Source organism: Anabrus simplex, chromosome 7 (genome assembly GCF_040414725.1).
Source record: "Anabrus simplex isolate iqAnaSimp1 chromosome 7, ASM4041472v1, whole genome shotgun sequence".
Classification (NCBI taxonomy): Eukaryota; Metazoa; Arthropoda; class Insecta; order Orthoptera; family Tettigoniidae; genus Anabrus; species Anabrus simplex.
Genome location: NC_090271.1, coordinates 291,138,306 through 291,165,541, shown reverse-complemented (window position 1 = coordinate 291,165,541; position 27,236 = coordinate 291,138,306). Strand labels below are relative to the sequence as shown.

General features: G+C 38.6%; 1 protein-coding gene across 1 annotated transcript in view; it reads right to left on the bottom strand.

The window, feature by feature from the left end:
• The window catches only part of PCID2 (PCI domain-containing protein 2), a 218,880-nt gene that overhangs the window by 101,665 nt on the left and 89,979 nt on the right, over positions 1–27,236 (bottom strand). The window contains exons 5-6 of the mRNA XM_067150936.2: positions 2,340–2,557; positions 2,143–2,243 (exon numbers count right to left, since the gene is read on the bottom strand). Coding sequence (XP_067007037.1) covers positions 2,143–2,243; positions 2,340–2,557 — 319 coding nt within the window. The remainder of the gene's footprint in view (positions 1–2,142; positions 2,244–2,339; positions 2,558–27,236) is intronic.

Here is a 27,236-nt window from a genome sequence, read left to right as displayed (position 1 = left end):
TAAATTCAAACAGCTTACAATTAATAAAATCATCACAAAAATTGTAAATAAAATCGGTCCAATACTCAGATCATTCACAATTCACCGCTGTCATCTGAAGTTTCACCATAGGAACTTTTGTCGCTGGCATCTTTCCTCAAATAGTCTTCCTCACTACCGTCCACTGAATTTGAAATTTTACATTTCTTAAAGCTTTTGGACACTAGATCGTTGGGAATGCACGCCCACGCAGTCTTGATCCAGCTGCACATTAGTCCCACTTCAGGCCTCTTCACTCGTCCGGTTGGTGCTAACGTGTGATCACCATCAAACATTCATTGCAGTTTTGAAAGGCCTGTTCACGCACACATCCAACGGCTGTAGAATAGAAGTGAGTCCTCCTGGAATTATCACAAGATCGGTTTTTCCTTTCCTCATCATATCCCTTATGGCATCAGTTGTATGTCCTCGGTAACTGTTCAACACAAGCATGTTTCGTTTTTGTAACAAACCTCCCGGACGCCATTGAGAAACGCCCTTCACCCAGTCCTCAACTAACACACTGTCCATCCAGCCGGATTCATGTGTTCTAACAATAACACCGGATGGCAAGTTTCCTTTCAGAAGTGTATTCCTTTTCAGAACCACATATGGAGGGAGTTTGGTTCCATCCGCTAATACGCACAACATTATCACGCATCGCTGCTTTTCGTTACCACCTGTTCTGACGATTACACTTCTAGAACCCTTCGTATCCACTGTATTTTCCAAGGGCATTTCAAAATAGACAGGTGTCTGGTCACCATTCCCTATTTGCAACAGCAAATAAGAATTTTGCTTCCTCAAATGAATAATGTGACGCTGAAAGGCCATTAATTTTTCTTCATTCGTCCCAGGGAGATGTGAAATAGACGTATGTCTCTGAATGCACAATCCCTTTCTCCGATAAAAGTTTCAGATCCATCCGCGGCTTGTAGTAAAACCCTGTGTTTTGAGTCCTTTTGAGATCTCTAGTGCTTTCAATTGACACATTTCACTAGAAACACCATATCCTAACTCACGTTTTTCTATCACAAATTTGTGGAGTCGTCGTTCAATGTCCGGAAACACTGCACTCCGCCCACGGAACGCTCTTTTTGCTAGTTGCTTTATGTCGCACCGACACAGATAGGCCTTATGGCGACGATGAGACAGGGAAGGGCTAGGAGTGGGAAGGAAGCGGCCGTGGCCTTAATTAATTTACAGCCCCTGCATCTGCCTGGTGTGAAAATGGGAAACCATGGAAAACCATCTTCAGGGCTGCCGACAGTGGGGTTCGAACCTACTGTCTCCTGAATACTGGATACTGGCCACACTTAAGCGACTGCAGCTATCGAGCTCGGTGTGGAGCGCTCTGCGATCGCAGTTACTGTTTAGAAGTTTTTCCTTCTTCCGCCAATCATGCACAGTAAATGACCGCAGACGCCGTTTTGAATCCATCGCTTACTATCGAGACAAGACTTTCACGAGACTGATACGGAATTGATTATTTTCACCGTATTAAGTCCGTATTGACTTATATTCAAATTTCTGTAAAAAATATTTTCACCGCCTTTCAATACAATATAAAGTATTGACAAGGTGGTGAAAATATTTTTTACAGAAATACAGATACAGCACTCGAATGTGAGCGAGGTAGACTGCCGTAACCAACAGTCTCGACTCTCGCAAAGTACAATATCCCGCAAGATCAGCTATTCACACACCCAGCATGCCAGCAACACTTGTGAAACAAATGACGATCGAGCATCCGCAGCATCGGCTTTCATATTTACCCATATTCTCTGATTTACCGTATTTCATTACCTTGCATTTTGTGTTTACATGCCACTGTAAACGTATTGAGAAAAAAAATCAATCTTGTTTTCTACAATGCAACTAAAACACAATAAGACCTGAATGCCCGTTTACATGTGGTATATTGAGTACGGTAACCGTATTCAAATCTATTTCAATACTCCATGTAAACGTAGTAAATATTTACGAGAATAAACGGCTTGAATACGACTTGCACCCAAGATTTAGAACCACTATTTTGGGGAAAACATGCAGGTGGTATTCGGGATTATACGGTATGTGATTAAACTTTTGAATTCAGGTATTATACTATGCCTAACAACTTACAAGCAGCATCTTTACTGGAACAAGGTATATAAGCGTGAGTCTCTTGTTCCGTATACTCTTCTTGTGACATCTTGCAAATGCAAAAGTTAGAAATGTATCAGCTGAAACAAACAAACAAACAAACAAACAAACAAACAAATTATATAAGTATGTCTTATTTACTTGTGCAAGAAAGTGCAAACCAAGAATATACATACCAGTCTTATAATCGCTATCAAACATTGCTGTTCGACCAACATAATACCGATATGTGATTTGCTGACTGAGAGAAAACTGGTCTTTGAACGGTGAAGATTCAATCGCTCGAATTAATGGTTTGCATAAATGAAGTTTGTTGATGCGAAAATAAACTTTGAATAGTTGATTGACCAGAGCTAGCATTCCCCATCGCTTGGTGTACTCCTCAGATGCTCGGCTAAAACAAGTGCAAAATTAATTACTGCATAAGAAATTCAAGGTTAATAGATGCATAACATTTTAAATTACAGGCAACATGACAAATGCTTCACAGACTGGTCTTGCTGAATGTGACAGAGACAAATTAAACAATTTCTCCAGTCCATTACTGTGACATATTAGTAACTGGATCAAAAAATGTTCAGTTTTATCCTATAATTATATCTTAAGAATTGCATTATCATAGAATGGACAGCATCTGATCTTTTTAAGTGCCTGAATAACATCTCAATATTGGGTACTAGAGTACATCAATGAAACATCATTTTAATTACAGTACACTAAATATATTTATGGGCATATTCTGACACAGCACATCATCATTAAATACTAGAGCATTCGGTCTGTTGTCCAATTTCTTAATAGACTTTATGATCTCTTGCCTACAACTATTATAAACAAGAGTGGTGATAGGGTACTTCGTTGCTGGATACCTCTCATTGTCTCAAACAATTCTGATTGTCCACTGCCTTTCTTAAGACAACTGGAACAATTCTGGTACAGCATCTTTACTTTGCCACTCAGGTACTTGGGCACCTTGAGGTCTTGCAGACATTCCCAGATCTTTTCCGAGGGACACTGTTGCAAGTCTTTTCAAAGTCCAAAAATGTAAACACAAGATTCTTTTCATGTTTCCAGTACTTTTCCATAAACACCCTTACAGCAAAAATGAAATCCATAGTGCTTTGATCTTTTCTGAATCCGCATTGTTCTTCCTCAAGCAAATGTCCCACTACATTCAGTCTCATTTCAATGATCTTTTCCAACAACTTCAGGGTGTGTGAAAACAGCATTATGCCCATAAAGTTTTCACACTTCCGTCTGTTGCCCTTAGTAAACAGTAGATGATGATACCTTTTCTCCAATCTTTTGGGATTTTATTTTCTTCCCAAACCACCGAGAACACTCTATATAGCCAATTTAAGCCTGGTATTCCAGCTGCCTTTATCATATCTGAGGCGAGATCATCAAAGCCCGAGGACTTTCTATTTCGGGTGTTCTTCAGTGCTTCTTTGACTTCAAACAATGTTAATGGGGGTCGGTTTTTCTGGATTTCATTTATCGTACACTTGTTAGTGATAGTGGTGTTTCCATCTCCATTTAACAACATTTTACCTGTTCGTTTCATTTCTGATCCCTTCCTCCATTCTTATCAAACTACCATCATTGGTTTCCAGTGCAAGAATGTTTCCATAATCACTTTTACTTTTCACTACTTTATATAGTTTCCTACTTTCTTGACTGTGTTTCTCTATCCAAGCAGTAAAGTCATCCCAGCACATATACTTTTTGTTTCTTGGATTAGTTGTTTTATAGCCAACTTCTTGTCCTGATATTTCTTGCTCACTCTTCATATCCATCTCATTTTTTCCTATTGCCCATATTTTTTTACATGATCTAATTTTCTTTTCAGCATATTTCCTTCTTTTACTGCTGCCTTCACATGGTCATTCCAAAAACACATTTTCTTTTCTACTGATGTTGCACTAGTTTTTCTATGGATTTCCTCCTCAGCTTCCTTTATAGGAGTTCCTCTGAATAAGGCCCATTTTTCTCCTACTCCTGTAATTTCAGTTTTGGATGATTCTTGTTCTTCTCCGAATCCTTTAATGACCAGATCTCCATCTTAGGCATTTTCCTGCACATAGATTTGGCAACACAGACATCTTTATGATCAGCTATTAATAGTTTTCTTAATGTTATTTGCTTAACGCCTCACTAACTACTTTTACGGTTTTTGGAGACGCCAAAGTGCCGGAATTTAGTCCCACAGGAGTTCTTTTACGTGCCAGTAAATCTACCAACACAAGGTTGATGTATTTGAGCACCTTCAAATACCACCAGACTGAGCCAGGATCGAACCTGCCAAGTTGGGGTAGCCACTCAGCCCAGCCGCTATTAATAGCTGGTGGTCACTATCTAGACCAGGGGTTTCCAATTTGTAAGGGCTCAAGGGCCATATTGGAAACCTTAGTCATGTTCGCGGGCCGAATTTGAATAATACGCCAATTTTCGTAAAATTCTGCATATAGTAGGCCTACAGAAGTACCATAATATGCATAATTCAATTGAAATAAAGGTTTGATAATTTTAATTACTTAGGTAAAAGATTATTTTAAATTGCATAAAAGAGAAATTTGGAACTGGGCTGAGTGGCTCAGATGGTTGAGGCGCTGGCCTTCTAAAGCCAGCTTGGCAGGTTCGATGTTAAATAATTCCGAAGGTGTTCAAATACGTCAGCCTTGTGTCGATTGATTTACTGGCACGTAAAAGAACTCCTGCACGACAAAATTTCGGCGTCTCGAGAAAACATCAAAAGAAGTTAGTGGGATGTAAAAACCAATCATTATTAGAAATCAGGATTTTAAATTTTTTTAAATGAAAAATAATCCATTCAGATTAAGTGTATTTTTAAAAAGAGGAAATAATTTTAAAGAATGAACTACTTCGGACTTGGGTCTATAACGAATAAGCTATAAAAATGAATACATTTTTGAACAACCTATAAAATATCATTTTGTAACTATTCTTCGCATTATATGGCTTCGCAGGCCACCCCTGATCTAGACACTTACTGGGTATGGCTAACATCGCTAACATACCGACCAGCTTGACCATTAATGATGATGTAGTCTTTTCATGGTCTGAAGCTTTTCATCCCAACTGTATCTTACTATTTTATGACTCTCCCTCTTCTAGTACTACGTGTTTTGTACGCTAAAAAGCTTTGGAGATTTAAACACCATAAGAATAGCTGTAAGAAGGAATGATTTATTTTAGTATTTTTGCAGCTTATTCCTTTCTTAGTCTCAAGGATGAAAGTTTTCTTTTCAAAATCAAATCAAATCAAAATCTCTTATTTGCAAATGAGGTGTCTACCTCGGTGGCAAATGGTACATTAAAATACATTATTGTCAAGCACTAAATATTAAATTAACAAGAGAAGAAAATTTTCCTATAATACAATATTATACAATTTACGCTAACATTTTTTTCTATTAAACACACAGCTCATCCTTAACAAATTTATATTGTTTACAAAATTCTACTTATAATATCTCCTGTACTACTTACAAATATAGTCAACTGATATACAGTATGTGGAATTACTTCAAATGATACTAAACAACTGGTATAAGATTAAACTTTACATTGCATTTATTTATTTATTTATTTATTTATTTATTTATTTATTTATTTACCCTTTCTGGAACCTAAGTAGCATAACGACCTGCTGCGTCTTAACCAGAGCCCCTTTTGCCACCACTCTTCAGAATTCCTGAAGGGCCTTCACAGCTACCGTAGCGGTCCCAGGGCCCTCGAAGTCCCCAATGTACTTCACCCCTACAGGCAGTCACCTACTTTGGCTGTCCAAACTCCTTAGACCAGGGGATGGAATTAATTTATTCACACACAATTTTTTATTTACAATAACCTGCACTGGTCGAATGCCCTCTAACACTTATTTTCTCTGTTGCTGTTTATTCTTTTCTTGAATATCTGTACAGATTTTGGAAAAGGATCAAACTCTACCCCTGGTAAACTGTTCCACTCCTTCACACCCTTCCCAATGAATGAAAATTTACCCCAATCGCTTCTGCTAAAATTCCTTCTAATTTTATATTTGTGGTCTGTTCTGCTGATATAATTATTTTCCAACTGAAGCCTCTCACGGATATCTCCCAATGCTTCTTCTCTTGTATAGGCTCTATATGGCGGACTTTGAGGTGACGCTGTGAGTGTGCTCCGTGTTTATCCCGCGCTAACTGCATTTAAAACAGCATATATAGTCCGTAAGTTGTGTGAAAAGTGGTTTTAAGTTGTAATTAGTAACTAGTGTACGTTGGAAGATGCCTTCAGTCAAAGGTGCACACGAAAGACTGGATAAATTTGAAGCAGCTATGAACAGGTTCGAGGCACGCCTAGAACTTGTTGATGGCTCCCAAGGCTCCAGCACAACCAACCCTGCTGGTAATTCCCTAGCTTCCTTGAGGCAGGAATTCATGGAATTTAGGTCAGCGATAACCAGTGAACTCAAGTCGCTTAGAGATGAACTAAATGATCTTCAACATAAACTGGAGGAACATGACGAGCTACTGGATGAGGCAGAGCAGTACAGTAGAAGAAACTGCTTGCTCATACATGGTATCGCCGAGGAGCCAAATGAAGACATTTACAGAAAAGTGAAGGACGTATTCTCCAAACATCTAGAGTTGGAAGTGCCCATGGAAGGGATCGATAGAATCCACCGAATTGGAAAGCCTCAGAGGACAGCAGCAGAGGTACTAACAGCGGGTAAGCAGCCGATTATCGTCAAGTTCACTCGCTACTGGGAACGTGAACGCGTGTGGGGTGCTAAGCGCAAGCTAAAAGGCACGAAAATCCTGATCACTGAATCGCTGACAAGAACACGTAAGGCAATTTTAAATTCTGCTCGGGACAGATTCGGCATGAGAAATGTGTGGACACTAGATGGTCGTATTGTAGTTCTGCTTCCAGACGGCACTAAGAAGATTATTACCACGAATGCGGATTTGAAATCTTTAAAGTTTTAGTGGGATAAACGTTAACAACTATGTTTCTTGTAATTATTATTGTTGTTGTTATTATTATAGTGTTTTTAAGAATGTGTGAATGTGTGTGTAAATGCCGGCAAATGATTGTTAGCTGTCTCATTCTCCAGGAAGTCAAGGTGAGTTTCCTTCTTCTAAATAGCATGTATTGTTATCTTATAATCTACTTGTTGGAATTCTTAGTATTCAGCTAGACAGTTATTGTGCACCTGGACCTGACCTTGGCAGTAACAGTATCAATAATCCCTCACTCTCGGTCTCTCCCTTCTCAGCAAGTACCGGTACTCTGTTGAAACAAGCATTGTCGTCCTCTTCTTACAGTCTACAGTGTTGCCATGTAAATGCTCTTTCTCTTCCGGCGCACTACGACGAAATTCAAGCAATACTAACGGAAAATAATTTACATATACTTTGCATCTCTGAAACCTGGCTGACTCCTAGCATCCCTTCCTCCATGGTTGATATCGATCGATATGATCTAATACGCTTCAATCAGTCGGATGGAAGGCGTGGTGGCGGGACAGCGATTTACTGTAGAAACGATCTACAGAGCCGAGTGATATGTACTTCTTCCCAGGGTGTACGAACACGGCCAGAATTCATGTTCGTTGAAGTAAATATCAACAGACAAAAAGGGATGTTTTCTGTCATATACAAACCGCCTGGTGTAACTGATATGACCGAATTCGAAACGTCTTTACTAGATTTCCAGGCTATTTATGAACACATAATCATTATGGGTGACTTTAACTGTAACCTACTTAATACGACTCATGACAGTAAACGATTAGTTGATTTGTTTACAACTTGCAACATGACTATTCTCCCACTACAACCCACGAACCACGTGTATGCGACAAACCGTTTATCACACACACTCATAGATCTCATTATAACGAACAACCCAGGTAAAGTAATAACCCATGGACAAATCCCTGTACCATCCATTTCGACCCACGACCTTATATATTTATCCTATTCCCCCAAAGTGCCTAAATACAAACCCAAGTACATAACTCTCAGAAATACGAAGGACTTAAACTTGGATTACTTGAAATATGACGCTTATCAACTACCGTGGGACGATATACGGAGTCTAAATGATACTGACGCTAAAGTTAACTTGTTTAATACGATGGTAAAGAACTTATATGACAGACATGCCCCCAAACGTCGAATATATGTTTCTCGCCCTTCTTGTCCATGGCTAGATGATGAAACCAAGAGAATGATGGCCCACCGTGACTCTTTATTTCGACATTATAAGCATAGCCTAGATGACGCAGACTTCGAATCTTACCGGATCTTAAGAAATCGCACTAAGCAATTAATCAGAAATAAAAAATGTGCATATTTCCGGAATTTAGCTAACAACATAAATTCTAATTGTGCATGGGACCAACTTAGAGCTCTGGGAATAGGAAAACATCAACAGAGACAGCCAACTCCTGACATTCCACTTGACGAACTGAACGATTACTTTAGTAGAATAAATATTCAACCTACCCCAATTAACTGCACCGTCTCACCGCCCTCCCCTCCAGCCAATCCACCATTCACATTTCACAGTGTCACAGAAAATCAGGTTAAAAAGGCTTTGTACTCGATTAAATCAAAGGCCATAGGTGTAGACGATATTCCTATTGCTTTTATACATAACATTATGGGTGCTGTCCTGCCTATACTGACGCACATACTGAACGTTTGTTTACTAAACGGAACTTTCCCAACTGTCTGGAAAACAGCCAATATTATACCGGTACCTAAGAGTTTAGACCCACAATCACCCTCTGACTATCGTCCGGTGTCCATACTCCCTGCGCTTTCTAAAGCCTTCGAACGTTTAGTATACGAGCAGGTTCTGGAGTACCTAAATAAAAATGCTCTTTTGGACCCTTTGCAGTCTGGATTTAAGAAGGGGCACAGTACCGCGACAGCACTTTTGAAGGTTACTGAAGACATTAGAAATGCTATGGACAAACGACTGCTTACTATACTTATCCTTCTTGACTTCAGTAGCGCCTTTGACACTATAGACATTCAGACTATGATAAAGAAAATGGAACTACTAAATTTTGACCTGGCTGCGCTTAAGTTTTTTAGTTCTTATTTGAGTAACCGTCAGCAGCGTGTAACAGTAAACGACAAGGTCTCTAAATGGAAAATGAAACTTAGTGATGCCCCACAGGGCAGTATTCTAGGGCCCTTACTTTTCTGTATTTATATCAATGACATATCATCGGTGACAGGAAATAACACACCACCTCTATGCTGACGATCTTCAGATTTATCGACACTGCAAGACTTCAGACTTAGATGAAACAATACAAGATATTAACAATGACCTCCGATGACTCAGTATATATGCACAACGAAATTCTCTTATACTAAACTCCACAAAATCTCAGGCAATCATAATAGGAACATGAAAATTACTGAACTGCTCAAACAATATTGCAATCCCGCCTATCCTACTGAATGGTAACATTATTCCCTACAATAAAACAGTTAAAAATCTCAGCGTAATTATGAATGAAACACTTGATTGGTCTGATCACACGAAAATCATCTGTAAAAAGATTTTTGGAGTGCTACACCCTCTTAAACGACAAAGGGATGTATTTCCATTTGAGCTTAAGGCCAAACTAATACAGACACTGGTTCTCCCTATTCTTGATTATTGTGACGTTGTTCTAGTTGATATGACAAGAGAAGAAACACTTAAACTTCAACGAGCACTGAATTCCTGCCTGCGATTTATTTACAATATTGGGTATGATGTTCACATTACTCCATACTATAAGGCTCTCTCATGGCTGAAGCCTGATAAACGTCGGCAGCTACACATTTTAACGATGGTATTTAGAGTACTAGCGGAAAGTCAACCACTGTATATTTCTTCCAAATTCACCTTTCTATCATCATTTCACAACTTAAATACACGTTCCAGATCCACTCTTTCTATTCCAGTGCACCGCACAAATAAAATTAATAGATCGTATGTAGTGACCGGCGCCAGATTATGGAATTCCCTGCCAGCTCAGGTCAGAGAAACTAGCTCTTTACAAAGGTTTAAGGTCACCTGCCGAGACTACCTGCTGAGGACAGCTAACTGAATGGTTGAAGTATGAATGTGTGAGCGCCTGAGGATAAGTCATTATTAAGAGTTCTTACTTTTAATTAGTTTTATTATTAACTTAGTAATGTATTTAAATTTGCTCCCAATTCTATTAATTTTTTGTTTGGTTTTAACTATTTTCAATATCTCATAACTTTATGTATGGTTTTGATTAGTATGTGGTTACGTGGAAGAGAGGGCCTCGAGCCCCAACTTCGCCACTGAAAAAAAGGCATTAATAAATAAATAAATAAATAAATAAATAATCCTATAAGTCTAGTTTTCTCCCTTCTCTTACTTAAAGTTTCCGACCCAAGTTCCTTTAACATTTCTGATACACTACTCTTTCTCCTGAAATCCCCTGTTACAAATCTTGCTGCTTTCCTCTGCACACTATCTATTTATTTTATTAGGTATTCTTGGTGAGGATCCCAAACACTGTTTGCATATTCCAATAATGGACGAACCATAACTTAAGTAACTTTCTTTTCTTTTAATTCTTTATTGCATCCTATAAGTAGCCTCATTATGACATGTAATGCTCTGTATGTTTTCCCAACAATGTCATCAACATGACCCTTCCAGTGCAAATTACTTTCAAATCTCACACCTAAGTATTTGCACTTGCCATCTTTTAGGATAACTACCTCATCCAAAGTATATTCAAATTCAGTTTTAAAGCTCCTGTTTGTAAAAGTTGTAACAGTTGATTTGTCTCCATTAAACTTCATATTATTTTCTTCAACCCATTTTTGGATACTTTCTAACTGACCTCCTGAATCCATTTGATCTGATATGTCCTGCTGAAATCCCACCAGTTGTGCCTCACAAGAAAATTTCTTTCTAAATCCATACTGGCTCCTCATGAACCAATTTCTATCATCACATATCCCTCTGATGTACTTTGATATTAAACTCTCCAGTATTTTACAAACTATACTGGTCAGGCTGATTGGTCTGTAGTTCTCTGGTTTCCTTTTATCACCCTTTCCTTTATAAATTGGTATTATTATAGATTCCTTCCATTCCTTTGGTATTACACTATTATTTATGACATTGTCCCAATAATTTGATCACTTCCTGCTGCTTTTCCTTGCTGAAGCAGTTGGATTTCTCTGAAAATATCTTCATTTGAGAATGAGAAGCTTCTTGTTTCCCTCTGTGTCTCTCCCTCTCTATCTTCGGTTTCAGTTTCCAACTCCTGACAATCATCTACTGAATCTCTGAATTCAATACTAAATAGGTTTGCTTTTTCAGTATCTGTTAAATAGTGCTCACCCCCTTCTCCCAACATTGTAAGAATTTGGATTCCTTTTCCTTTTTGATTCCTGATATATGAATACAGCTTTTTCCATTTCCCTTTGTGGTCATTACCCTCTTGAAGTATGCCATTCATATAATTCTCTTTTGCTGCCTTTTTCACTCTATTCAGTTTCCTCATTAGCTGTTTTCTAGTTTCTCTACTCTCCCTACCCTCTTTGATTTTCCTGTTTACATTTTCTTTTTAATTTTCTTATTTCCCTTGTATAACAAACAGGGTCTGAGGTCATTTTACCCTTCTTAACGTACAAATCTCTTCTCTCCTTCCCAAACGATTCCTTTAAATTTAGCCCAAAGTGTATCCACATTACTCGCTTCACTTATATAACAACTGAATTGTGATTTAAGGTAAGTCCCAAATTCATCAACTTTAGTTTTTCTGTACAATTTCTTGTCTTGTGTAACCCTCTTATTAAGCCTTTTTGGTACGAGTCCTACATCCATTATTACAGCCTTATGGTCTCCTATTCCTTCAATTACCTCAGTTTTATCAACAATTTCCCATGGTTTAACCAAGAATACATCTAGTAAGTTATTGAGACGAGTCGGCTCTTGTACTACTTGTGTAAATCCTCCCTCCCAAATTAACTTATTTGCCAGTTTCTGTTCATGGGCTTCACTTGCAGCTCCATTCCATTCAACTTCAGGCAAATTTAGATCTCCCCCAATTATTACCATATCATTATTATTGTTTTTATGAGTATAATCTATTATTTTCTCAAATATTTCCATGTCTGTTTCCTCTCTTACAGGCCTGTATGTTCCTATAATTCCCACCTCCTTCATATTATCACAAACTAATTTTATCCCTAATATTTCATCCCTTTCATCGGTAAACCATTCATGTGAACAATAAGTTTCCTTCACCAGAATAAACACCCCCCTCCCTTTTTACCTCCTCGGTCTCTACGACAGACTGTGTACCCTTCTGGAAATACTTCTCTATTACCCACCCCTTCTCTCAACCACGATTCCAGTCCTATCACCACATCAGTCTCATAAGATTCCATCAATGTACCGAATTTTAACTGTTTATTTACTACACTTTGATAGTTTACCAAGAGCAACCTCAGACCCCCTTCCTCCCTAAAGCTTGACTGTTGCAATTGGGTAACTTGAAATTCCTTACTTTCCTGAGTTTCATTTTCTAGTTGACTGAGCCAGCTTGAAGTACAGCTGGCTCTTTCTACTAGTTTTCCTGGTCAGTATTATAACTCAAGGGAGTTGCCTGTTTTACAGTACATATCTTAAGATTAATAAAATCTAGAACAATATTTGCTATCTTTTGTTTACCTGAACTGTTTAGATGGAGGCCATGTTTTGTATAACAGTATCTCTCAAAACTGCTGCATTCAATAACCTGAGTATTCCGAAAATGTTTACAAATTTTAACAATATCTGTATTGACCTTGTCCACTTCAATGTTCACACACGAGTCTCTACTCAAATCATGCCTGTCACTGAGGCTGGTGGAGCATGCAGGGTCAATTAAGGACAAGGCCAAGTGTTTAAAACTGGATACTATCTTGCAACCATGCACTGATCCTATACAAAATCCCACTGAAACTGGTGGGGTTCAGAAACCTGGATACTGAAGTAGAGAATCCAGTAGCCACACCACTGTACCCTTTGACATGATGTCCTCACAATAATAGTTTACAACTCTTGGAGAGAATTATGGATGATGGTGCTTCCAATCACCAAAGCTTCTCCAAAGGTCAATTTGTACCTAAAGCAGGAATTCACAAACAATGGTGTATTTAGTGTGGAGTTAGATAGGTCAATTAGAGAGATAAAAACATAGTTTATGCAGGACATGAAAAATGGAATGAGCCTGAACAGTGAATGGAAGTAGCAGGAGGAGCAGCAGCAGCAGCAGCAGCAGCAGTTTGCAGCTGTTGGCCAGGTCTGCATGAAACATAAGCCTCTCCATCTCCTCTTGTCATCTCACCACTTCTTCCTCTTCTCTGTACAAACTCTTCCACTCCTTTTATCCACCTGTCTCTTGGTTGTTTTCCTGTCATCTCCATTTCATGCAGTTTCCTGGGTATCCTTTCCTCTTGTCATTCTCTCCATGTGTCTACATGCCTCTATCCTGTTCTGTAGAGGCTCTTTTTTTACTATATCTCTAACCTTCTTGTTTCTCATCTTATCCATTCTTGTCACTCCTATCCTGCTACTCAGAAATTTCATTTCACTTGCCTGTATCATAGTCACAGCTCTCTGCCTCATTACCCAAGTTTCTGGATTTGTGAAAAAGAAATGGGATAATGAATGGGAACTCACAGTACAAGAAGATAGTAAACTATAAGATAACTTGGTACAGCAGTGACTGGCTTAGGAAATCCATTGTTGATTACACGATCTACAACTGAAAAATGAAGAGGAATGTTTCAGATGTAAGGGTAATACCACCAGAGGCCTTAGATAGTGACCACAGACGACAGAGAAGCAAGAAAGACATATCAAAATATAGAAACTGAAGGAGAAGAAAACCAAGAAAGAATACCAGGAAAAAATAAGATTGAACTTACCAGATGATACAAAAGCAGGAGAGAAGGTTTGGGAAAGGTTCAAGAAGACAGTATTAAAACCTGCAAAGGAAGTTTGTGGGAGAAGTAGTACCAGGAAAAGATGCAAGGAGACACCATGGTGGAATGACAGAGTCAAAGTGGTAGTTGGGAAGAAGAATAAAAGCTTTTAGAGTGTGGCTTCAACAGAGAACAACAGAGACAAGACAAGAATATAGGACCAAAAAGGAAGAAGCTAAAAATGCTGTAACAGGGGAGAAGAAAAATGTATAGAAAAGTGGACAAACATTATGGAAGAAGATAGCAAAAGAAATTTAAAAAGTACTGTAAGGAAGGTGCAAGAGTAAGAGGAACGGCATGAGGATGATGTTATGTAGATAAAAATGGAAATGAAGTGCAGGAAAAAGAGAAACTCATAGGAATGTGGAAGGAGTACCCTATCTGCTCGTGCATTAGACCCCCTCACATATTAGATCCCCTTTGGCTTTTCGAGACAAAAATGAAAAAATAAATCTTGTATACAAGACCCACCCCGCCCCCCAACATAATTCGTCACAGAAGAACGACGGTTCCGCTTCAAAACGGGTACAAGCCTTATGCAAGCTCTGATGACATTACACAAATTTGTGAATAGTTTCGTCCGTACGACCCATGCAATGAAAACACGCGTCGAAGTCACGCAGTACATCTGTGTTTTGTAGTTAACACTTTAGCGTCGACATGTACATTTGCTTTTTTCGTGGTAAACTGCTGAAATGCAATATACATTCTTCAGGTTGTTGTGGGCTACGGATGTTCGTAATTTCATTCGTAGATGATAATCAAAGACATAATTTATGTTCAAAGTTACTATTTTTGTGTCCCACCATTGGGGTGACATATGGTTCCGGGGTATCTGTGGAACGCAGAGGCGAAAGAAGGTGCCGGGATGAATGGGTCTAACTACAAAGTCAAAGTTAATTTACAATTTTAACACAGGTTATATTTTCAGAAGAAACAACAAAATTATAACAACTTTTGTAACCGTACGTATGTACGATCCCCGAGTTTTTAGGTTAGGAAATTTTCGTATATAGTTTGTTAGGTTAAAATCATGTAATTTTGTTTATTTACCATGTAAAAACGTAATATTATAAGAAGAATGTATAGTTAGGGAATATTGCATATGTTCATCATTATATTTTGTATAAATTTCCGTTTGGGTAAGAGTCTGTAAATATGGCCTAGCCGTAAGGATTGTGCAACCGGGAAAACTGCGACTATATCGGGAAGGACGGTTGAAGTCAGTTGGATGTGTTGCAACAGGTGGCTTGAAAACACGGGGTACGGCAGGTTGTATCGGTTGAAGAATTGGAGTGAATCAATGTGGACATACATGAGTGGACGGTCTATGTCACATCATATACTCGATAGCCAATGCAAGGGCTTTGTTTTGAGCGAGGTTTGTGTTGACAGAGTGACGCGGGAAGAAGTGCCGGTGTGAGCGTTGCTACCACTAAACTTTTCAGGACACGATTACCACGCGTAGCAAGCACATATAAGTGGGTACGCGTGTGCGACGAGTCATTCTGGTTCTGATTCTCATTGTGTTTCTGACTCTGATGCTGATACTGTGTGTTTCTCATTTGTACTGGTTTGCGGGAGCGACGTATTTGCGCAGTTTGCTATACGATCTGCTATTGTACGTGAGTATCTGTTATAATCTGGTATAATCTGGTATAATCTCGACGACTGACCGGCTTTGCAGTGGACTTTCTGTAAAAGAAAGTATTTGTTTGGAACTTGTCACCCGAGTATGCAGCTTCAGTTGATGGAGAATTTTGCTGTTTGCTTGCCTCCGGACATGTAACGCTTTCTGTCCAGCCAGCAATTGGAAAGAATTCAAGACGACGAAGAAGTGTAAATAAGGTTAGGGATGCTGTTAGTAAAGAAGGTTGCATCCATATGTAGAGAAATAGTCGTCGTACTTTTCTCTACCAGATTAGGATTCACGGTAACAGTGGAGTGCAATGGGGCTCTTACCCGGAGGTATGTTAAAAGTATAATGATGTTCGATTTTTAGTGATGATTTTAATGATGTGTAATTTGCCTTTGTAGACGGCAAACGAGTAAATCTAGTGAAGAGATGATTTTGTTGGGTAGTATTGTGTATATTAGCTCTATGTAAACGGCCAGCACTAAGTGGGTTGCATTAGTGTTGATTTTGTTGGTGTTTGTCACATATTAGTTCTTATTCGATGTTCTATTTTTATTGGTGAGTTTAATGATGTGTAATTTGCCTTTGTAGACGGCAAACGAATAAATCTCGTGAAGAGATGATTTTGTTGGGTAGTATTGTGTATATTAGCTCTATGTAAACAGCAAGCACTAAGTGGGTTGCATAAGTGTTTATTTTGTTGGTGTTTGTCACATATTAGTTCTTATCCTGGGAGTAAAGTCATAGAATCAAACTTTAAGTGAGTCTTTAGTCAGTGGAGTAAGGCTGAACCTGGCATGTTACCCAAATTTAATTTCAGGGGTTATATAGCAACAGGTAAGGTTACAAAGCAAGTCTGGAGCCTCGTCAGCCTGATGACCGTCGCCTTGGGAGAGGGAGTGGCTCGTTGCTCTACATAATTAAATATTCCTGCAATTTTTTTGCAGGTGGCGCCCATTATCCTTGTTATTTACACTTATTTGAGTCAACGTTTATCTGTTCAGTATTTCAAAAGCTTGCAAAAGTTGCACTTTGCACTTGATGAAATAACAATTTGGAAACAAGACTTACAGAGATCCAAGATTTCAGAATTTTAACACTCTTGGGGTACAAGCCCCTAGTTTTACAATTTTGAGCTCCTAGCTCAACATTACAAAACACTAATTTGTTCAAAGGGCAGAAATCCCCTAACACATGGAGCACTTGCTCCTAATTACAATTTCGAGGCTCCCAGAGGCATTCTTACAATACAGGCACTTTTTACAAATAGCAATCTTATTGCACAGAGGTATCTAGTACCCAACCGACGGGGCCTTAGTGAAAAAGAATAGGTTCAATAAACGGCCCAAGTACAACTGGAATGGAGTCAAAGATTGAGCTCCCAAAGAGAAATTTAAAAACCTATAGGGCTCTTGGCCAACGAAACAGGGGCTAATCCCAAACTACTGAGGTTGCTGAGATGAAGACAACTTTAATACATATTAGAAACAAATGCGGCGAGCTCTATCCCCGATTTACAATTAAAGATTTTATGAAATTGTTACATAAGCCAGCAGAAAATGACATTTTTGAGAAGGTGGTTACATATTAAAGTTTCGGACCTATCCCTCGGGTTAAACTGCGAAGCTAGCAAAAGGTGAAGATGTTAAGTGGCCATACCTTGTCGAAGTACTGCTGCCTGATGAAAGAGGCACCTCCCACCTCCTGCTTCACACACACACACTTAGTTAGATGTTGATCAAATGGCCAAGAGATGTGAAAATCCGCAGTTTATAAACCCTCGGGGAAGGTTCGAGACCTTTCGTGAATAATCAAGACACACCCACAGAATTTTATTGGAGGATACAAAAGTTACACACAAAATCGAAGAAGAAATATGTGATTGGTTGGAAAGAAATTCTTGATTGGTTGGATTCAAAACAGGCGGAAAGAAAAGATAAATATTGCCAACCCAAAAATGGATTAACGAAATTTAGTAAAGAAAAAACTTATGAATACAAAATTTCTTCAAAAAGGTTCTTCCACTTCGCACCAGGGTTCATGATCAAAGTTTGTTAGTAGTGACATCTGTTGCAGAAAGTCCAAACTTCTTGATAAATGGTAAACAAAACACGTAGAATTTTATACAGTACGGCAGACTTCAAAATAACCAAAATATTCGGTAGTGACATCTTCTGAGGAAAAGTTTAAGTAGGTCTATTTTCAAGTTCCGTGTTTCTCCTGTAGAGGAGGTTTTATTAGGTGCAACATTTAAATGTGCGGCGTAGAGGTGTACCTCCCGGTACAATTAGGTTGACTATGCAACAGAGAAAGCGCACGTCACCCCTACAGAGGTGACTGCCTTTTTACCTTTGTTTTTTGCGGAACACTGTGCTCTGTGTTGTGAGCTGTTGATTTACGCACCTTTCAACAAGTTCCTTGTAATTTACAGTTTTGTGACAAGAATTTAATTCATGTTAGGTGTTTCTGTGTTGAGTAAGCCATGATTACAGATAGAGAGATAGAAGAACAACTTGAAAAGGGTTCGAATATTTTTTTTGCTACTTGCTTTACGTCGCACCGACACAGATAGGTCTTATGGCGACGATGGGACAGGGAAGGGATAGGAGTGGGAAGGATGCGGCCGTGTCCTTAATTAAGGTACAGCCCCAGCATTTGAAAATAGTAAACCACAGAAAACCATCTTCAGGGCTGCCGACAGTGGGGTTCGAACCCACTATCTCCCGAATACTGGATACTGGCCACACTTAAGCGACTGCAGCTATCGAGCTCGGTGGTTCGAATATTGAATCACGAGATGTTGGCATTTAGGATTTGCAATGTGATGCCACTTTTTCCAAGTCAGAACTCAACAGTAGTTTGTGTAGTGAGGACACTAGCAAAGATTCCGGTGCTGCATCGGGCGATGATTCAACCAAATAACCAGCCAGTGACAATTACTGGGGGAACATTCTCAGGTTTGCAGAAACATTTTTTATTCATCGTGGCCCCGGTTTACAATTTCATCTGAGTACTAAATCTCAACCAGTATGTAAGAATAAAGCAATAATGAAGTCCAATCCACATTATTTTCCTTGCCATTAATAACTGAATTTTGATGGTTGTGTATGTCACCCCATACGGTGTGACAAATGTCAGAGAAATTCCACTGTCTGTTGCGCAATGCACAGCGTGCTGAGAAAGGAATGGGCACCGCGCTACACTCTATGAACACCTTACGTGAACAAGCAATGCAATACAACAGCGAATGGTAGCGCTAGTTTCGTGCGACAGCCGAAAGTTGAAAGGCCTGGACACACTACCGTGTCACCCCCTGAGGGGTGACATACTAAATTTTGTATGAGGTTCCGTCACCCCATATGGGGTGACATCGTCTTCAAAGTGTTAAGAAATGTCTGCCTTCGTAGAGTAGACCTACTGCAGCTCTGATGACGTTGCACAAATAAGCAAATAGTTTTGGGTATGACCCGCACATTTGCAAGCACGCATCAGTCATGTATATATATTTGTGTTTTGTAGTTATGAATGTCCCCTAGCCTACAATTAGCTGCCGTTCACGGGAACCTGAGTTCGATTACCAGTACAGTATTGCCAGATATTTACGAATGGCAGGAAGGTTGATTTGTGGTAAAAATTGTACATGCAACTCCCTTCCACTGGGGGCCTGCCTAAAAAAGAGCTGCACCACCTCTGGATGAGGAAACCAGTTTACTTTATTTAAGAAATATTCACGGTTGTTGCTGGGCCTATTAATATAGGCAGGTGAAATCATTAACAAAGTGATTGTTCAATATCTCGTAACTCGGGCCAATATAGGCATTTTTGGGAGAAAAGTACGTTTAAAATGTGATAAAAACAATCCAATCACAACTGTTTTACTCGCCAACGTACCTAACAAAATAATAATATTGATTTTATTTATGCCCCCACTTACTTTCAATGATTTCAGAGACGCCAAACAAAACATACTAGGGTATGCGTTAATACAAAATGGGAGACAACGAATGTATGAAATTACACATTACGATAATGAAACACAATACCGCCACACCTGTAGATATCCATAAATGCAGCAAACTTTCCTGTTATTTATTTCTATTCTTTCCATCGTGGAACTTTTGGCAGTATCTGGGTGATAGCATACCTAACCTGAACAATGCAGTCTCTTTTATCTCATTTACAGCTGTTTAGGTAAATCCGGATGTGATAAATGTAGAGAACAAGCATGAAATATACTTAAAAATAACGGTCTGGCTTTCAACAGCCGCAGTTATAAAAGAATGCTTCCAGTCACTATGTATTACATTCATAAATACAAGTTGTACCATACGGTAGTTATCAGCTGGTGGTTTGGCACGCTTTCAACAACACAGCTTTATTCAGATTGAGTGGCTTCTGTACACTTACACCAGCTGGGAATATCAGAGACCATCTCCATAAACCATTTGGGAATAACTTCACACAGTTTGGACTCTATAGTCGGGAACAAAACTACTTTTAAAAGGTTCAAAAAGACGGGGCCTTGAATGCTCTCGGTTTCGATTGCAGTGCATGGCTGACGAGATGGCAGTGAAGATGAAGTCACTTGGAATGACGACACGCCCGTAGCAGGGAAGTTAGCGCCGCAAGACAATTAAAATTAAAGCAGTGATCAGTTTTACTATGTGGTAGGCCTACTGCTCAACTAACAGAGACAAATGACTAGCCATTGAGTTATTTTGTATCAATATTGCATAATATAATACGATGCCCTTATCCCTTTTATCTACGGGGTCAAATATGAAGGGAGACGAATCTTCGTAGCAAGTTTTTACAACCGTATGGCCTTCCTGACATTGACCTCATCAGAGGAATTAATGAGATGAAAAGAATGACGTGATATGAGTAACTAAAACGGATTATATTTACTTTATATGTAGGCCTAAAAGTCGTGTTCACCATTTATTGACTTTTTACATTTAGAAATAGTGCTGTACCGTTTTCATCGTCCTGATAACGGAATAAAGGATGTCATACGATGTTAAAAGTTTGCCATGCACGGTAATGAGATCGCAAAGATTATGTAATTGAGCCATACATCTAAAAAGAACGAATATATTAAGTGAAATAGGCCGTGATTTCAGAATATATATAATACGGATGCATAAAATCAAGGAGGCCATGCATGTGACGGCAAAGATGTTCATTTGGCGAATTAAGTATGCCTAGGTCATGGAGTTAGATGTAAAGTTATAAAGGATCCATGCGGCCGTGATAAAAAAATAATAGAAAGTTTTTAAAATTGTTAAAAAAGAGGAAGTGGGTGAACAAAAAAAAAAATTTGGTACGCAAAACTTCGAAGTAAATTTATCCACGAAAAAAAATAATCCTCGCGGAAAGAAGAAGGGAGATATTTCAATTAATAAGAGCTGAAGAACCTGCACAGTGAAGAAATTTTAGAATTACGCCTATATCTGATCAAATATCGAGGCGGAAAGTCAGAAGAAGTTGAATAGTATCCGGACAGTAGTCGGAATATAGACCGAAGGCTGTTACGAAATACCAAGTCAAATTTAACGTATTATAGGTTGATTGGCTGGATAAAAAAAAAAAATTTAAAGCTAATTTGATGATTTTTACCTGTTAAAATCTGTCACAAGGAATTGACATTGAATTTCTGACATAATAACCTGAAACAAAAATATAATCTAGATTCTTTGTAGAACATTCTGAAGGATATGGATGTGATATTAATTGCCATATTGGAAATGTTTCTTTCAGATATGACTAACGGCTACAACACGAGAGGCTAAATCGGAGATGGAGCCGACTTTCCGACGTAGACCACCCAGCTGTTCCTGCTAACCCGAGTTTTGAGACTACAACCTGATGGTGACGTAACGGATGTTGGGGGCTTTCTACGCAGCCCTAAGATGACAACATCGGAGCCTAACCCAGTCATCTAACATCAGCAGCCGCAAGCTAAGTTCCAAAGAATTTTTTTATTATCTTGAAACTAATGTGTCGCAGACGTAGTATTTAAATATTTGTAGTGAACATTGGTATGTTGCTTGTTACGGAGTTCTTCGTGATGAAATCTCAGTCGATACTATCTTTGCAATGAGATTATCCTAGTTGATTTATCATTATGGGAGTAGGTATTTCTTCCAGAGTTTATAATCAATGTCATAGTACAGGAATGTTTATAACTGAACAAGGAGAGATTTAAAGTGATGTTTTCAACCATTATGGGACTGAAACAATGTATACAAAGAGACATATCCCAGACGTAATGTTTTAAAGAAGATAGTCGATTTCCGAGTAACTTAGATCTGGTTACTATTACGACGCGATGACATGTGAGTAAATATTAACTTGTTTAGTTTATACATGTGTTTCATTTACAGGATAACGTGTTCATGTGTATTACAAATGAAACTTAACCCAGAAATGTACCGTTGCAGTACATTAATGATATGTTAAGATGATTTGCCGCCTAGTTGGAAATGATAAATGTTTACGTAGGGAAGTTAGGATTTGAGTGACATGTTGATGTGGTTTTACGAATAATTATTCGCTGAGATATATTTATGGGAATGAATGACGAGATATTATGATAATTAATATTGGTAAATGGAGAGATAGATATGCTTATGGATAATTTTGGTGGTAAATATGACGTATTACTGGCCAATGGTGATGTTTGACATATGCAGCAAGATATTAAAATGGTAATGCGAGATATATTAGGTTAGTGGTACATGAATACAATGAAATACATCGTAGATTTCGTATGTGGGTTACCGTAAACTGTCTTCAGATTAAATATCCAAATAAGAAATAAAAAAAGGGAAACTTGTTGTCTTCATAGAGAATATGTCAACGTTGTACTGAATATTATTTGAAGTTTGGTATCGAGAATGTATTTAATTGATAGAGCAACTTCATAATTTGAATCTCTACCACAATTAAATAAAATAGGTTGCCAAATACATTCCTACGAATTTTATGATACTTGATTGGACATTGGTGAAACCATAAATTATGATAGGTATAATTTCTATTTGAACTACGATAATAATTGATCTTTATACGATACCTACATTTAATTTTAGGATGTTATCCGAATATTTTAACCAAATGACATGGTCAAAGTGACCAATATTTTTCATTTAATGATCGATATATATTTGAAATAGCCATTTTGAGCTGTTATATACTTGGAACTTACTTGCGACTGCTGACGTTATAATATTGGAAGATATACATTTGTTAGTGACAGAATATCAATTTAATATCGACGAAAATAAGCATTTTTTTTTTTTTTAGAAAGAAACAAGAGCTGATGGACTCAGATTAAGCATATTTATTATGAAGTTTACTAAGGCTTAGGGACTTAGATTTTTTAACCCATATTAATTTTTTTCTGCTTATCAATTAATTGTCATTATTATTATGAGATAATTAATTTCAGTGAATATTAAACTACATCTTCAACAGATAGAATATGTACCTACGATTTATGTGATTAAGAGAATTTATTCTTTATTTTTATGATGCGGATAATAAGTGCAAGAGGATCAGTTGAATCAGATTGTAGATAGATTAAATTTAAATTTTTCCATATAGAGAGGAGGAAGATAATTGATGTAAATAAATGTTATCAGATTTTCTTTTATGATTCTAGAATCATGAAATAAACTATAGATTATTCAATTTAAAGGTTATTATTGAAGATAGGCTAATCTCATTATGGTATAGATGATTTTGAATTAATTAATTTCAAAAAAAATTTATTTTATTTTATTTTATTTTATTTTCTTCGAATGATTGGACTTGGACAACTTGACATTGATTCCGGTGGATGGATGGTATCGATGGTAATTTATTAAGAAGGAAATGCGGTTTCCCAATTGACCTCACGTAAAAATAATACTATTCACAGATGCATTTTAATTATTCCTGAGAGGTGTCGCGTGGCAATTTAAGGATTATCCTATCGATAAATGTGATAAGAGAAATGAAGATTGCGATATCGCTTAAATTTTATGATGCGGTTACTGTTTATTCAATGAATGTGAGAAGCGAGCATAGCTACCGACACTTAGCATCGTTTTTTTTTATTAAATGCATTGGTCCATTTAATGATCCGTAGAAGTGATGGTTGGATGAGGGGAAAATAGCCGGAGCAATTGATGGTTCGCCCAATATGGTGCAAGAAAGAAACCCCCTCAGGATCGTGCAGTGCCTTACAACAAAAATAGCCAATATAACTCAAATACATTCATTAGTTTGTTAAAGAATAGTGTAGAATGTTTACATGTACAATTTATAGCTCTTTATAGCCTAGAAGTCATGAGTTCACTGCACAAAATTTGAGGTTATCGCATACTGGACCCAACTTTACTTTTTTTGGCTGTAAATGTGGGGGAAAAAGGAGTATAATATGCGAGTAAATGTGGTTTTTGAAGATTTACTAAACCCAGAAGGATGCATTGAAGAGAAAAGTATAAGCATGGAGGAAGGAAGAAACATGGCAATAGAAAAAAAAAAAAAAACACGGGCAGTAGTGGAGGTAGCAACGGACAAGATGAAGGCAGAAAAGCCCCAGGTTTAGACGAAGTGAGTATTGAGGTGGTGAAGGCAGCAGGAGGGGTAGGGAAACAGTGGCTTTATCATGTGTTGAAAGTAGTATGGAAGGAGAGGAAGACCCATGAAGACTGGAAGAAGGAGATAATAATACCCATCTTCAAGAAGGGGAACAGGAAAAAATTTTAAAACTATAGGGGAGTCACACCGATATGTTATTGCGCAAAGGTGTTTGAGAAGATTCTGGAGAACAGAATCAGAAAGAGGGTGAAAGAAAAGAAGAACAGTATGGCTTCAGATCAGGGAGGTCCATAGTAGACCTTATATTTGCAGTAAGACAACTAACTACGAGAGTGGCATAAAGATCTACTGATGACCTTCTTGGACTCTGAGAAAGCATATGATCATGTGTACAGAAACAAGGTATGGGAAGCCTTATAGATAAAAGGTGTCAAGAAGCAGACAATAGAAAGAATGAGGGAGATGTACCATGGGAATGTTAGTTGTGTGAAAGTTGGAGGAGAGAGAACAGACTGGTTTGAGCAAAAAAAGTGGATTAAGACAAGGAAGAACTCTGTCACCTTTGCTCTTCATTGTAGTAATGAACAAGCTAATGACAAAAGTGGCAAGGAAAACTGGAGAAGGAAAAATGAAAGTGATGATGTTAGCAGATGACCTGTTAGTCTGGGGAGAAAAGGAAGAGGATATCCAGGAACAGTTAGATGCATGGGGAGATATCATTTAGCCAAATTGCAGAGTGCTAGTGTGTCATAATGGATAGCACTTTCCTAGACCATGCCGGTGACTATCGGCAAAGAAGCGTTGGTATAGAAAATTATACTGAGAATCTCACATTGGACAGCACTGTGCTAGACAGCAGAGAAGCGTCGGGACTTAGAATAACATCTCAATATCTGACATGAGTGAATAACGAAAAAATCTCAGAGTATATCGTCCCTGCTCTGGCAAACTAGCGAAAGTGAAAAAATAGCGAATCTGCATTTAAGGTCTAAATTTTACTACTGGTATATGATCTACCCTCTGGCAAAGTATTGTATCTGTATCTTATTCCATATGGCCACAATCAATTGTGTTGAATTCACTAATTTGCATTGTTAGTATTTTCCACTATGCAGAAGTAGCGAATCTGCATTGTTGTTAGTCTGCGGTAGTCACCATAGTTGAGGACTGGAACATTCACTGCAGCAAACTAACGAAAGTGCCAGGTGTGCTGTGGAATAATACGCTGCTTCCTGCATTTTATTTCTGCATGCACGAAGATTGCTAGAAAGTTTAGGTTATATACAGTTTATTTAGAATCAAAAGTGTTTGTGTTCTACATAGTAGAATGTTTGAATACTAGTACCAGACTTAACATTGCTGCTTTGTTCACTTGAATTTAGCACCAGAGTACAGATTAGAACAGTGATCCTTTGTAGTAGCACTGTGCACTTGGTAGGAGACGAAAACCACCTACTACATCCTGCTGCCACCCTCAACGAGACAGTCTGTAACACGGAGTGTTGACAGACAGTCGCGTGACGAAAGACAGACATTGCATAAATGGATAGGTTCCCAAACACGAGAGGATGAATACTTCTACAACTTGTTTTATGTGAAAATCCGTCACATGCCTTCTGCAGTAGTAACGCATAAAATGATTACGTTCAGCCACCAGGAAGAAGCTGATGTCCAAAATCATCAAACTTAATTCTGGTAAGTTTCTATAATTATATTTATTTATTTAATTTCTTAGTTCCGTTACAAAGATCCAACTTCCAAAACATTGTATTTCTATCCTACATCAAATGGTGTCAGAAGATGTAAAATTAAAAATGCATGTATATAAATATTTCAGGAACATAGAAGTTACAATATCGAGGATCTAGTGACGGATATACCTCGTAGAACAAATAATGAGAATTATGAAGATGACAAACTTTTACCTGTATTAGGAGAAGACTCGGGTAAGGATCCCTATGCTGGTCATGCGTCAGACTTTCACAGAAATGAATCTGCAACTGCAATGTCCTCACTAGTCAGTCCTATGCCGGTTTTTACTGTAGGTAAGTAGATACACTGACTGACAGTGACAATGCAACACCAAGGAGAAGTGGTTCGAAAGGGATGAAAGTTAGGGAAAAAAACAGAGTCGGCACGGAAGAATAATTTATGTTTATTTCAAACCGATATGCAGCTTACACAATGCGCACGGCATCGACTCAGTAGGATGTAGGACCACCGCGAGCGGCGATGCACGCAGAAACACGTCGAGGTACAGAGTCAATAAGAGTGCGGATGGTATCCTGAGGGATGGTTCTCCATTCTCTGTCAACCATTTGCCACAGTTGGTCGTCCGTACGAGGCTGGGGCAGAGTTTGCAAACGGCGTCCAATGAGATCCCACACGTGTTCGATTGGTGAGAGATCCGGAGAGTACGCTGGCCACGGAAGCATCTGTACACCTCGTAGAGCCTGTTGGGAGATGCGAGCAGTGTGTGGGCGGGCATTATCCTGCTGAAACAGAGCATTGGGCAGCCCCTGAAGGTACGGGAGTGCCACCGGCCGCAGCACATGCTGCACGTAGCGGTGGGCATTTAACGTGCCTTGAATACGCACTAGAGGTGACGTGGAATCATACGCAATAGCGCCCCAAACCATGATGCCGCGCTGTCTAGCGGTAGGGCGCTCCACAGTTACTGCCGGATTAGACCTTTCTCCACGCCGACGCCACACTCCACACTCGTCTGCGGTGACTATCATTGACAGAACAGAAGCGTGACTCATCGGAGAACACGACGTTCCGCCATTCCCTCATCCAAGTCGCTCTAG